At 40.9% G+C, this 13614-nt stretch overlaps 1 protein-coding gene across 5 annotated transcripts in view; it reads right to left on the bottom strand.

Moving 5' to 3' along the window:
* UBAP2 (ubiquitin associated protein 2) overlaps positions 1-13614 on the bottom strand; it is a 137251-nt gene that overhangs the window by 42571 nt on the left and 81066 nt on the right. For 3 of the 5 annotated variants that reach the window (XM_047754489.1, XM_047754486.1, XM_047754487.1), the window contains exons 7-9: positions 10245-10299; positions 7090-7193; positions 119-171 (exon numbers count right to left, since the gene is read on the bottom strand). In XM_047754489.1, the coding sequence (XP_047610445.1) occupies positions 119-171; positions 7090-7193; positions 10245-10299 (212 nt within the window). Of the gene's footprint in view, positions 1-118; positions 172-7089; positions 7194-9792; positions 9937-10244; positions 10300-13614 lie in introns of those variants that run through there. The other 2 variants (XM_047754490.1, XM_047754488.1) reach the window with 2 other exon arrangements.

The following is a 13614-nucleotide window of genomic DNA, read 5'->3' as shown; positions in this document are numbered from 1 at the left end:
ACAGACATCTGAAAGGGAGCCAAAAAGAGCCAGAAAGTGTGCCGGGGTTTCAGCAAAGTATCCCTGTCCCTACCAGAATCCAAGAGCAAGATGGGTCAGATCTGATGCTGACACTTACATCTTCAGTCCAGTCTTCTGTCGTCCACTCTTCCACAGAATTCTTCCAGGCTCCTGTTGAGAACATCACAGTTTATACCACAATGGTCAAATATTGTCTTTTCCAAATGATTCTCCATTGTGTACTACACAAGATATATCACATAACTGATTAACAATAAATTCAAAATTCAAGAAATGTTAGGCTCATAATCTACCTCAAGAAAATCATGTTTTCTTTCTTTCTTTCTTTCTTTTTTTGCTTGTAGGGCCACACGCACATCATATGGAGGTTCCCAGACTAGGAGTTGAATCGGAGCTGTAACTACAGGCCTATACCACAGCCATAGCAATGCAGGATCTGAGCCATGTCAGTGACCTAAACCACAGCTCATGCCAACACCAGATCCTTAACCCACTGACTGAGGCCAGGAATTGAACCTGCATCCTCATGGATACTAGTCGGATTTTTTCCATTGCACCACAATGGGAACTCCTCAGTCATGTTTTCAAACACAGCTTGGCTAAGTACTATCCACATAAACTCCAAAGGAATGTCTCAAATTGATTTTGTTTCAATGTACATAATATCCAAAGTATGAAAGTATGGTACAGCACAAATAAATAGATTCAATAATGATGTCCTCATGATATGTAACATTTAAAAGGGAACAAAATTCAATATAAGGCAGCTAGCTCTGCTTTGGGCCCTAATTTGGATCCCTGGCCTGGATTATGGAATTATCAAATCTAGAGAAACACCCTTTTTATATTTACTCCACTGTATGGTTTCCTAATAGATCTCTAGGAAAGCTGAGTATTAGTCCTATTCATATGAAGTCTGTTGTAACTCCTGATGAGCAGGTACAGAGGATGTGCTCAAAGAGTTCTTACAGAACAATCATCTATATAAAACAATTACATGCTTTAAAAAATGCAAATTCATACCCAGATGAAATAGCTTTAAAAGGAAACACACGATGATACTAACTATAACCACCACCAGGAAGTAGGGCTGTGAATGTTTTCAGTGCCTTCAACAGGAAGAAAAGAGCAGAGCATCTGACCTGAGGTTTGTGTGTGGAAAAAGGAGAGGTATACTCCTTAGGAAAAAAGGCTGATGAAAAAATCTAACTTCCTTTGTTTTTTTTTTGTTTGTTTTTGTCTTTTTTGCCTTTTCTAGGGCTGCTTCCCGAGGCCCTAGATGTGAGCTGTGGTGTAGGTCTCAGACAAGGCTCAGATCTGGCATTGCTGTGGCTGTGGCATAAGCTGGCGGCTACAGCTCCGATTAGACTCCTAGCCTGGGAGCCTCCATATGCCGAGGGTGCAGCCTTAAAAAGATAAAATAATAATAATAATAAAGATTTACAATTCAACGAAAAGCTGAGGCTTGACCTAAGCAGTTTTAGGAATGCTATAATCAAGAAATAGAAAGCAATTTCATGGAATTCCCATTGTGGATCACTAGAAACTAACCTGACTAGAATCCATGAGGATGCAAGTTTGATCCTTGGCCTCAATCAATGGATTAAGGATCTGGCATTGCTGCAAGCTGTGGCATGGGTCACAGCTGTAGCCTGGATTGGATCCCTGGCCTGGGAACTCCCATATGCCAGAGCTGAGGCCAAAAAAAAAAAAAAAAAAAGAGGGGGACTATTATTCCAAGGGAGATAAACAATGATGAGGCATTCAAAAAAACAATTTATATTAAAAGTAACCTAAAATTCAGGAGTTTCCATTGTGGCTCAGCAGGTTAAGGATCCAACGCTGACTCCATGAGGATGACAGTTCAGTCCCTGGCCTGGCTCAGAGGGTTAAGGATCAAGCATTGCCGTGAGCTGTGGTGTAGGTCTCAGACGCAGCATGGATCTATCGTTGCTGTGGCTCTGTCGTAGGCCGGAAGTTGTGGCAAAGGTTGCAGATGAGGCTTGGATCCAGTGTCTCTGTGGCTATGGTGGAGGCTGACACCTGCAGCTCCAATTAGAAGCCTAGCCTAGGAACTTCCATGTGCGACAGGTACAACCATTAAATGAAAAAAAAAAAAAAAGAAGAAGATGCAATTCATATGTGATATCCTATTCAAAATTTCCCAGCTAGTACATTGTGGGTGAGTTACAGGTAAATTATGCAAGATTCCCTCAGGCAGATGGGAAACAGGACTTGGGACAACTTGAGCCCCTGGAATAATAACTGTCCAAAGGAGCATCTTTAGTTTACTGCATTGTGATCTACAAATACTATCACTTTTTTTTTTTTTTCTTTTTTGGTTCAACCCCTGGCCCGGAAATTTCAAATGCCACAAATGCAAGCCATAAAAAGAAGAAAAAAATAATAACCTAAAGATCAGAACATACTTTCATGTTTTTCCCAAAAAAATTTAAGTTGTGGTAAAATATTATAAAATCTTCCACGATAAACATTTCCAAGTGTACAATTCAGTGATATTAAGTAAAAACTCACATTCTTATTCATGATAAGAGACGGACTTAGCACTTAGAAAGGAGTATTATGAAAATAATTGAAACATGAATTTAGACACATACAAGAGGATGAATAGCTGAGTACAATGAAAAGCAGGAGGAAGACGATGTACAAACTGTAGGCAAAAGTCCAATGTGCTCAAGTGGTTTGTCAGGCAACAGAGGGGAAGCCCCATGTCAGAATCCAGGGACAAGCTGTTGCAGTGACCCACTCTAGGTATACAGACTACAAAAACTACATGACGTTATAGTCATTACAACACAAGGTCAAGTCCTAGTTTTATTTTGGAATATTAAAATTTTATAGTAACACTTTGACCCCCATTGTAGACTAGAGACTTTCACTTAAAACACATGAGGCCAGTGTAGGCCAGCAGTTGCAGCTTCAATTCAACCCCTAGCCTGGGAACTTCCATATGCCATGGGTTCGGCCCTAAAAAACAAACAAAAAAACACATGAGGAGTCCCTGTTGTGGCGCAGCAGACACAAATCAGGCTAGTATCCATGAGGATGCAGGTTTGGTCCTGGGCCACGCTCAGCGGGTTGGGGATCCAGCATTGCTGTGGCTGTGGCACAGTAATTCAAACCCTAGCCTGAGAACTTCTGTATGCCATGGGTGCAGCCCTAAAAAGCAAAAAAAGAGAAAAATTTAATGACATTATTTTCAGCTTAAAACAATAAATTTTATTTTATTTATTTATTTATTTTTTGTCATGATCTTTAATAACTTTTTTTATTTTCCCACTGTACAGCAAGGGGGTCAGGTTATCCTTACATGTATACATTACAATTACATTTTTCCCCCAGCCTTTCTTCTGTTGCAACAAAAACAATAAATTTTAAATGTATATCAAGTTCAAGTTAACTTGATGTTAGTCATCTATCAACAGCACGTATCAGGCACTTTGTAGGAAAAAGGATAGCAAGGATGCAAAAATCCGTGTTGCATTGGAGGCCAATGTGAGAACTACTTCCATTATCAAAAGCTGATTATTATTTTATCAAGTGGTTGTAAAAAATAGTTTACAAACATTCACCTGATTAACTTTTTATTAGCTAACCTTGATAAAAATGGAAGATATTTTAAGCATTTTATAAGATTCTTAACTAAGGGTTTTTTTTTTTTTAAAGTGTCATCCCTTTGAGTCCAAAGGAATTTTTTTTTTTTTTTAAGAGCCGCACCGGAAGCCTATGGCGGTTCCTGGGCTACGGGTGGAATCAGAGCTACACCACAGCCATGGAAACGCGGGACCCCAACCGCATCCATGACCTACACCACAGATCATGGCAACGCCAGATCCTTAACCCACTGAGGGAGGTCAGGGATCGAACCCACATCCTCATGGATCCTAGAACAGTTCATTAACCACTGAGCCACGAAAGGAACTCCCCAAAAGGAATTTTTGTTTGGCAGATTCTGAGCTACATTTTGAGCATGTGATTTCAATTCTGTGGATCAATGTAAAATGGAAGGTTTTAAAATATCAAAACAAGCCTTCCCAGAGTGGACCCCCACTCAGGTCCTTCACCTGTTTTTTTGTTTTTTTAATCCATAGAAAAACTCTAGTCAACCCATTTAGTCAGAGAAATAAGAAAATACAGAGAAAAAGGAAAATGGTAAAAATTTAGCCATTCGACAAAGTCAAGCACCTTCAGTTCTTCAAAGACTATAGAAAATCTGGAGTTCCCGTTGTGGCACAGTGGTTAACGAATCCCACTAGGAACCATGAGGTTGTAGGTTCGATCCCCGGCCTTGCTCAGTGAGTTTAAGATCTGGCGTTGCCGTTAGCTGTGGTGTAGGTTGCAGACGCAGCTCGGATCCCACACTGCTGTTGTTGTGGCTGTGGCGTAGGACATCAGTTACAGCTCCGATTTGGCCCCTAGCCTAGGAACCTCCATATGCCGTGAAAGCAGCCCAAGAAATGGCAAAAAGACCAAAAAAAAAAAAAAAAAGAAGAAGAAAGAAAAGAAAAAAAGACTATAGAAAATATTCTGAGCCATGTCCTTGGAGATGTTTTGCAGGAGCTGAAGCCCCCACCAGGCAGAAGAAGTCAACTGGATGCTGCCCACAAGCATGTAGACCCCAGATGGGTTGGAACCAGAAGGGTGATGACACTGCCTCCCAATTACTTCACCACCAACCAATCAGGGAAATGTCCACGAGCTGATCACACCTGCTCCTTCGACACTATGACTTCTCACTACCCCCTCTAAGGGGGCACACCATCCTTGAGGCACGAGCCTGCTGTATTCCCCTCTTTGCCTGGCAATTAAAGATACATTTTCTGTTTCCTCCCCCACAAAATTAATTAATTAGCTAAATAAAATATCAAAATAATTAAGGCTACTAAACCTTTTTCCATTTTCTCTTTGTTGATAGTTTATTGAATTATTACCTGTTAACTGAAACATCTGTACTTTTTAAAACTTTCTTACTAATTTTGATGATTTATCTATAGATTCTTTATTTTTAATTTTTAGGGCCACACCCACAGCATATGGAGGTTTCTAGGCTAGGGACTGAATCGGAGCTACAGCTGCCAGCCTACACCACAGCAGCAGCAACACAGAATCCTTAACCCACTGAGTGAGTCCAGGGATCAAACCCTCGACCTCATGGATACCAGGGGGGTTCGTTACTGCTGAGCCAAAATGGAAACTCCCAACTTAATATTTGAGTAGTTCGGAAATTTCAGAATCCCAGGCCAGTGAACTAGTTGGAGCAGTCAGATAGCTGATCCTGAGGAGTCTGAGAATGTTGGTATATATGTATGCATGTGTACTGCTGATTAAGAATCTGATACTTGGTCAGCTTGAAAAAAAGAATTCCGAGCCACAATGGGAACTCCTCTATAGATCCTTTAATATCACTGCCAGAAAAGACAGGTTCATTTCCTCCCTTTACCTTTCTTTCTTTCCTTCCTTCCTTCCTTCTTTCTTTCTCTGCTTTTTTATGGCCAAACCTGTGGCATATGGAGGTTCCCAGGCCAGGGGTCGAATTGAAAGCTGTAGCCACCAGCCTATGCCACAGGCACAGCAACTCAGGATATGAGCCACTTCTTCAACCTACACCACAGCTCATGGCAACGCGAGATCCTTAACCCACTAAGAGAGGCCAGGGATCGAACCCACTCCTCATGAAACCTAGTCAGGTTCGTTATCCACTGAGCCATGAAGAGAATTCCAAGCTCTTCTTTTCTTTTTCATTCCTTACTGCCATGGTAAGGACCTCTGGTGCAGTGGTAAATAGAAATAACGAGAGCAATCCTCCTGTTTCTCTACTGTTCAACTAAATCTCCTGCGACAATGCCAGATCCTTAACCCACTGAGCAAAGCCAGAGATTGAACCCATATCCTCACAGAGGCTACATCAGATGCTATGTTGGATTCCTAACTTGCTGAGCTGCAATAAAACGCCCACCTTTTATTTACATCTTTTGTTTAAAGTAGTAGCAGTAGTTTGGAGTTCCCATTGTGGCTCAGTGGAAACAAATCCAACTAGTATCCGTGGGAAAATGGGTTCAATCCCTGGCCTCGCTCAGTCAGTTGGAGACCCAATGTTGCTACAAGCTCTTAGACACAGATCAGATCCCACATTGCTGTGGCATGGCATAGGCTGGCAGCTACAGCTCCAATTTGACCCCTGGCCTGGGAATTTTCATATGCTATGGGCGCAGCCCTAAAAGTAAGTAAGTAGGTAAGTAAACAAATGAATAAAATAAAGTAGTAGTAGTGAGAGTTAGCCCCTTGATCTTGTTACAGTGAACCCACACCCTCAGAGACATTATATCTTAACCTGCTGAGCCACAAAAGGAACTCCCACGAACTGTTTTTATATATTAACGCTTTAATAAATAAAATTTTTAAAATCCTCAAAGGAGATCCATTAAATGATCAATGAAAATCAGTAAAGAAATAATCCTAAAATTACAGGATAAAGAAAACTCTGCAAAAGCAACTGGTACACCAAACTCATCTATTATCATCTCTATCTGACCAAATTTGTGTTGGCCATTACAAATGATAAATGCTTTGTTTTCAAGTCTTTCACTAAGAAATTCTATATATCCATGACACACTGAGAGCCTCTTCCTCCGAGTGCAAAAGTGAGCAACCACATACCTCGTTGTTAATGAGTGAGAGACTTGGAGGTAAGAACTAGCTAGAGTAGTGTCAGACGTAGGATAGCTACCTTTTTTCCATTCTTCTCCATCAGCACACTTTGATGTCATCTTTATATGTTAAGAGATCAAACATTTACAATATATCTCTTCAAGTTCCCGGTACGGCTCAGCAGTAACAAACCCAAATAGCATCCATGAAGATGCAAGTTTGATCTCTGGTCTTGCTCAGTGGGTTAAGGATCCAGCGTTGCTGTGGCTCTGATGCAGGATGGCAGCTGCAGCTCCTATTTGACCCCTACCCTGGGAACCTCCACATGCCATGGGTGTGGCCCTCAAAAGCAAAAATAAAATAAAATAAAATACGTCTTTGGCAAGAGCAGACACTTACCAGTTCCCTCATCTGCACCATTCTGAACAGCTTCCCAAACTATAGGTTTTGTCCCACACCCATCTATAGATGGAGAATCTGAATAGTCCGCAGGATTAAACGTCCTTGGGTTTGAAACAAAGAAGAAAGGGCAGATGAAGCAATCACCAGAGTCATAAAATTAACTATACATCATTTTACTCAAAACAAGCCCTGTCCCTTCTAGCAGCCACCATAAGAAACTTCACCCTCTTTCTCCTATTTAATTATAGCCAATTCTTCTGGCCATCAGATGTAGACCCTCTGAAAAGCAAAGCTTGCCTAGGGAGCTTCCCAACAGATTTTTTTTGGGGGGGGGGGCACACCCCAAGCATGTACGAGCTCCTAGGCCAGGGACTGACCTAGCGCCATAGCAGCAGACCAAGTCACTGCAGTGACAGCACCAGATCTTTAACCTGCTGTGCCAGAAGGAAGCTCCCCCTACACTCTTTTATGATGCCCCTACATTCCTCTGAATCCTCAAGTAGGTGTGGAGACCTGTAATAGTTAAAGGCAGGGTAAGGGCTCTAACAAAAAGCCCAAGTTTATTTCTGAACCATTTACAACAAAAGTATGTGATTCCTTTTGTCTAGAAACAGTGTATATGGATTAGAAGAAAATGTTTTGTGGAGTTCCCAATGTGGCGTAGCAGAAACAAATGCAACTAGCAACCACGAGGTCTATCCCTGGCCTCATTCAGTGAGTTAAGGATCTGTCATTGCTGTGAGCTGTGGTGTTGGTCACAGATGCAGCTCGGATCCTGTGTTGCTGTGGCTGTGATACAGGCCAGCACTACAGCTCCTATTCGACCCCTAGCCTGGGAACCTCCATATGCCGAGGGCATGGCCCTAAAAAGCACCCCCCCCAAAAAAAAAGGGAGTTCCCATCATGGTGCAGCAGAAATGAATCTGACTAGGAACCATGAGGTTTCAGGTTTGATCCCTGGCCTCCCCCAGTGGTTTGGGGATCGAGCATTGCCATGAGCTGTGGTGTAGGTCAGACACAGCTCGGATCTGACCTTGCTATGGCTGTGGTATAGGCCAGCAGCTGTAGCTCCGATTGTGGCATATGGAGTCTGGAAACCTCCATATGCCATAGGTATAGCCCTTAAAAAAAAAAAAAAAGTTTTCTTAGATGCCTCTCTCTTTTTTTCTTATTAAAATCCTAAATACTCATGATTCAGATGTCTAGTGCCAAATCAAATACCATCTCAAAAATCTCCACAACCAGAATTTTAAAATGTTTAAGCATTATTGGGGTAGCACTGACACAAATAATCAAAAAAGAATTTGGGTTTTTTTTTTTTTTTTTTTCTCCCTTGATGTCTCCTTGTGGTGGGGCAGGTTAAGGATCCAGCATTATCACTGCAGTGGCTTGGGTCACTGCTGTGGTGCAGGTTCAGTCCCTGGCCCAGGAATGTCTATATGCCACAGGCGCAGGCAAATTAAAAAAAAAAAAAAAAAGTTTATTTTAAGTAAACAGCAAAATTCACAAAATATATGAAAGCTACTGGGCTAGGCATATGTGTTTAAATGTTCTGGCCAGTTTGCTCCCTGTTTTAATCCTTTGTTCACAGAGAGCTTAGGCAGGAAACAGAGATGGCAAACATCACCACCCAAAAGCAGTGACTCCCATGGAGTTCCTGTCATGGGTCAGTGGTTAATGAATCTGACTAGTAACATAAGGACGCAGGTTCGATTCCTGGCCTTGCTCAGTGGATTAAGGATCCGAGTTGCCGTGAGCTGTGGTATAGGTTGCTGACGCGGCTCAGATCTGGCATTGCTATGGTTGCAGCATACGTCAGCAGCTACAGCTCCAATTCGACCCCTAGCCTGGGAACCTCCATATGCCGTGGGTGCAGCCCTGAAAAAAAAAAAAAAAAAGACGAAAGACCAAAAAAAAAAAAAAAAAAAGCAGTGACTCCCAACAGTGCTGCCCTGAAGCTGTAGGGGAGACAAAGGGCTTTTCCTGGAACCAATTCTCTTCATTTTATTAATTTAATTTTATTTTATGGCCACACCCACAGCATACAAAAGTTCCCAGAGGCCAAGGGTTGAATATGAGCTACAGATGCAACCTATGCCATAGCTGCAGCAACGTCAGATCCTTTAACCCACTACCCTGGGCCAGGGATCACACCTACACCTCCACAGGGACCCAAGCCACTGCAGTCAAGTTCTTAACCCACTATCCCACAACAGAAACTCCTCTGTAAATTATTGTTATCATTATTATTGCCCTTCCTTTCCTCCTGTTATCCACTTACAGCCTCTGTAAGATGCTTAAAAATTTTTATAGGAGTTCCTGATGTGGCAAAAACGGGTTAGTGATCTGGTGTTATCTCTAGGGTAGCACTGGTTTGATCCCTGGTCCAATGCAGTGGGTTAAGGGTCTGTCATTGCCACAGCTGTGGCACAGGTCAGAGCTGTGGCTAAGATTCAATCCCTGGCACAGGAATTTCTATTTGCCATGGGTATGGCTGAAAAAGGAAAAAAAAAAAAATGTATAAAGATCCAGGTGAAAGGTAATGTTTTAGATAACAGCTGAAAGTGAAAAACCAGAAATAATGACTAAATAACTGATTATACCACCCATTTAGTAACAATATATTCATCCTTCACTATTACGATTCAATATAAAAATTATTGCTTTACATAAAAAAAAACAACCATTGCATTTACTTACCATTCAAAGACAATTGCTGGATTTACCAACATAACGCTTAGGCAATGGTTTTCAACTGAGGTGGTTGGTCACCTCCCGCCCAGGGAACATTTGGCGATGTCTGGAGACATTTTTGATTGTCACAACTTGAGGAGGGGTGCTACTGGCATCTAGTAGGGAGAGGCCAGGGATGTTGCTAAACATCCTACAGTATAAAGGGAACCCCACCACTTCAACAAACCATTACCCAATCCAAAATATTAATAGAGCCAAAGCTAGAAACTCTGTTCTAAGGCCAACAGCAAAGCAATTTTACTTGTGCTATTTTGCTTTTTCACTATACTCACTTTTTAAGCATAGATAACATCTGACTCACCAGGATAAATAAACTGGGTACAGGACAGAGGAAGGAAAACCTTAGAATAACAACTAGCCTAGGTAGCTATGTCAAAAATAGGATAGCTAAAACTTACCCCATGCCTTGGGTTGAGAATCTTCCTGCCCCTCTCCCTCTGCCACGTCCAAATCCTTTAAAAACAATAGTGTAAACATAATACTTATGTCCCACACAATTACAATTTACCAGCTTCATCCTATTCACACCTACCCAAACATTATGGTCATTATCCAAACAGAACCAACATTCCAACCAGTGCACCCTAATGACACAAATATCTAGAGTTATTCAAAGAATTGAAAATAATTTAATTCTGCTTGTATGACATTTGTCATATTAAGATAGGCGGTCTGGAGTTCCCATTGTGATTTAATGGTAACGAACCAAAATAGGATCCATGAGGATTGAGGGTTCAACCCCTGACCTCACTTAGTGGGTTAAGGATGTGGCAATCATGAACAGTGGTATAGGTTGTGGACCTGGATCAGATCCCACATTGCTATGGCTGTGGTATAGGCTGGCAGCTGCAGCTCTAATTCAATGCCTAGCCTGGGAACTTCTATATGCCATAGGTGCAGTCCTGAAAACCAAAAAAAAGGCAGGTTATATTTTAAATATTCTGAGTCAGTTAATGCAGACTATCTCATCATAAGCCTCTAACAAAAAAAGAAAAGAGAACCAAAAAGAAGAAACTGCTAAATAACCTGAAGGTACTACTGCATACCAATTTTAAAACTAGGACTTGGACCAATAACCAAAATGGCCACAAATAAGAGAGCAAGCAAGCAAGAAGAAACTTTCATTCAGCAACTCTCCATTTTTTCTTAATCAAATCCTAAATTGTGGATTAAAGATCTAAATGAGGAGTTCCTGATGGCTAGCAGTTAAGGATTCAGCTTTGTCCCTGCTGTGGTTTGGGTTACTGCTATGCTTCCTGGTCTGGGAACTTCCACACCTGTGGGTGTGGCCCCCCCCAAAAAAATTATGGTCTTAACCAAAATCTACCCTATTCCCAGAGAGAAGGGAATAAAGGGAAATGTCTTAACAAGTAGAGGAATCCCAATAATGCATATCAGTGGCTACTGTCTATTGCAAGACTGTCAAAAGGCAAAGGTATGACATCACACACAGCTTACCACAGCATACAAGGTAAGATACTCAGTGTAAAAACAAAAAATAGTCCCAAGAAGGAAGCTTTCAATGTACAGGTTTTGGCAAGATTACAACCCAATACTTAGGAATAAGATAACTTAATCTTAAAGTTGGAGGAGTTTGGGGGAGGTCATGGGACAAGAAAAGAAATTCTCAGGAAATAAAATACTTCACTGTAAAAAAAAAAAAACAAACTGATATATTCATACAATAAAATATTATTTGGCTATAAAAGAGAAATCAAATGCTGATACATGCCACAATATTGTGCTGATATGTGGTATAATCTTGATGACCTTGATGAAGCTTTAAAATATTAACTTTGGTGAAAGAACCCAGTCACAAAAGAGTACATATTACAAGATTTCATTTACACATGTCTAGAATAGGCCAATCTATACAGACAGAAAGTCAATTACTGGTTGTTTACTGCTGGCATAGGGGGTAAGAAGGATGGAGGAATTGGGAATTGATAGTTATACAGTATGGGGTTTTCTTTTTGAGGTGATGGAAAGGTTCTGAGGTTGATTATGATATTGGCTGTGTAATTCTATAAATATACTAAAAACCACTGAGTTGTACAATTAAATGGTGAATTGTATGGTATGTTGATTACATTTCAAGAGATTTTTTTTTGGCTATAATAAACACTGTTACCAATAGAGAAATCAAAAGAAACACAACTGCTCTTAACAAGTGGGTTCATGTGTACCCATTCAATGGTATACCTTGTGACAAAAGGTACTGACAGTAGATAAATATTAAGAAAATAGTGGCCAATTTAAAAAAGTGATTTTGCTAATCTGGCATTTACAGACAGAAACTATTAAAAAGGAAAAAAAAAAGATCTACTATCACTTGATTAACTTTGAGATATAAGTTCTCCACAGGCCCAGTATAGATAAACAAAAGTGAATGTCTTTTGTTCATGGAGATTTGACACAACAGCATAAAGATGGATTTATACTGGATGCAAAAAAAACTACAGGGTAAACTTGTCCTCAATACATAAATAATTAGACACATACAATTTATAATTTAAACACTGGAAGTTAAATTTGTACCTTTCAATGGGTGTCTCACAATAAAGCTTTGACACTGGGTAGGGCAATGGCAGGGGAAGGAATTCTGCTAAGAAGTCATTAAACAATATCTAACACTTGAGCCAGAAAGCAAGATGTGCATGAAAGAGGAAAAAGAAATTTATACATTGGGGCTCAGTGGTTAACGAATCTGACTAGCATCCATGAGGATGCGGGTTCGATCCCTGGCCTTGCTTGGTGGGTTAAGGATCTGGCATTGCGGTGAGCTGTGGTGTAGGTCACAGACATGGCTCGGATCCTCCATGGCTGTGGCTGTGGCCGGCAGCTACAGCTCCGATTCAACCCCTAGCCTGGGAACCTCCATACACTGCAGGTGCGGCCTTTATACAAGAGAAACATGACCTAAGGCCAAAAATTCAAGTAATCCTGCAAGTCCTCTAGAAAAAGTCAGGATCAAATATATATCTCCATGTTCCCAGAGAGCAGCAGTTGTGCCAAATACTTCAGGCAGATTTTTAAAATTCAAATACATCTTCAGGTAAATTTTAGCAAGATAACAAAATTGTTCTTTCCTATTCACCTAGCTAGTAATGCTACCACTAAGATTGTTTTCTATGTATGTACCATTTCCCTTCATTGTTATCTGGTACACACAGCTGTTTTCATCTAACAAAATGACCTGGGGTCTTTTAATATAGAAAATAAAGAAGATTATCATAAAGAATAAACAAATGTTATGATACATGCTATGCCTTCACTCAGAGTTCCCTCCAGGGACTCTGCAACTACATCTATGTTCAGTAATTGTCCAAGTTTTTAATTGTGTAATATTTACACCTTGCACTGTGAGCCAGAGTAGAAAAGGTGCTCATTTCCCTTGAAAAAAGCCCAAAACTCAAAGAGAACAGCTAACCTCCTCAAGTGGAGACAGATCCTAATAGCAGACATCCTCCTTGGAGCCAAACAAGTGTAATCTAAAGAAAGGCAGGTAGGGAGGGTGATCCTAACATTACAAGACAGAAAGCAATCCCTTTCCCTCAACCCCAGGAGACTTTAAGGAGGGCTTTGAACCAGGAACTGTGTGCACTTGAATTAATCACTGTACCTTCTGGATCATGATCTTTAAGGCCCTGACTAGCTCTAAAGTTTCTTGTACTAGCAAAAAGTCCTAGATTTTGCAAGGCTGGTTCAATGATGAGGATGGTTGCTGCATAGACTATGAACAGCCCACCTTCCCAGAGACCTGTTCAA

Source organism: Phacochoerus africanus, chromosome 12 (assembly GCF_016906955.1).
Source record: "Phacochoerus africanus isolate WHEZ1 chromosome 12, ROS_Pafr_v1, whole genome shotgun sequence".
NCBI lineage: Eukaryota > Metazoa > Chordata > Mammalia > Artiodactyla > Suidae > Phacochoerus > Phacochoerus africanus.
The sequence above is the reverse complement of the archived record's forward strand: the minus strand, read 5'-3'. Positions and strand labels throughout refer to the sequence as shown.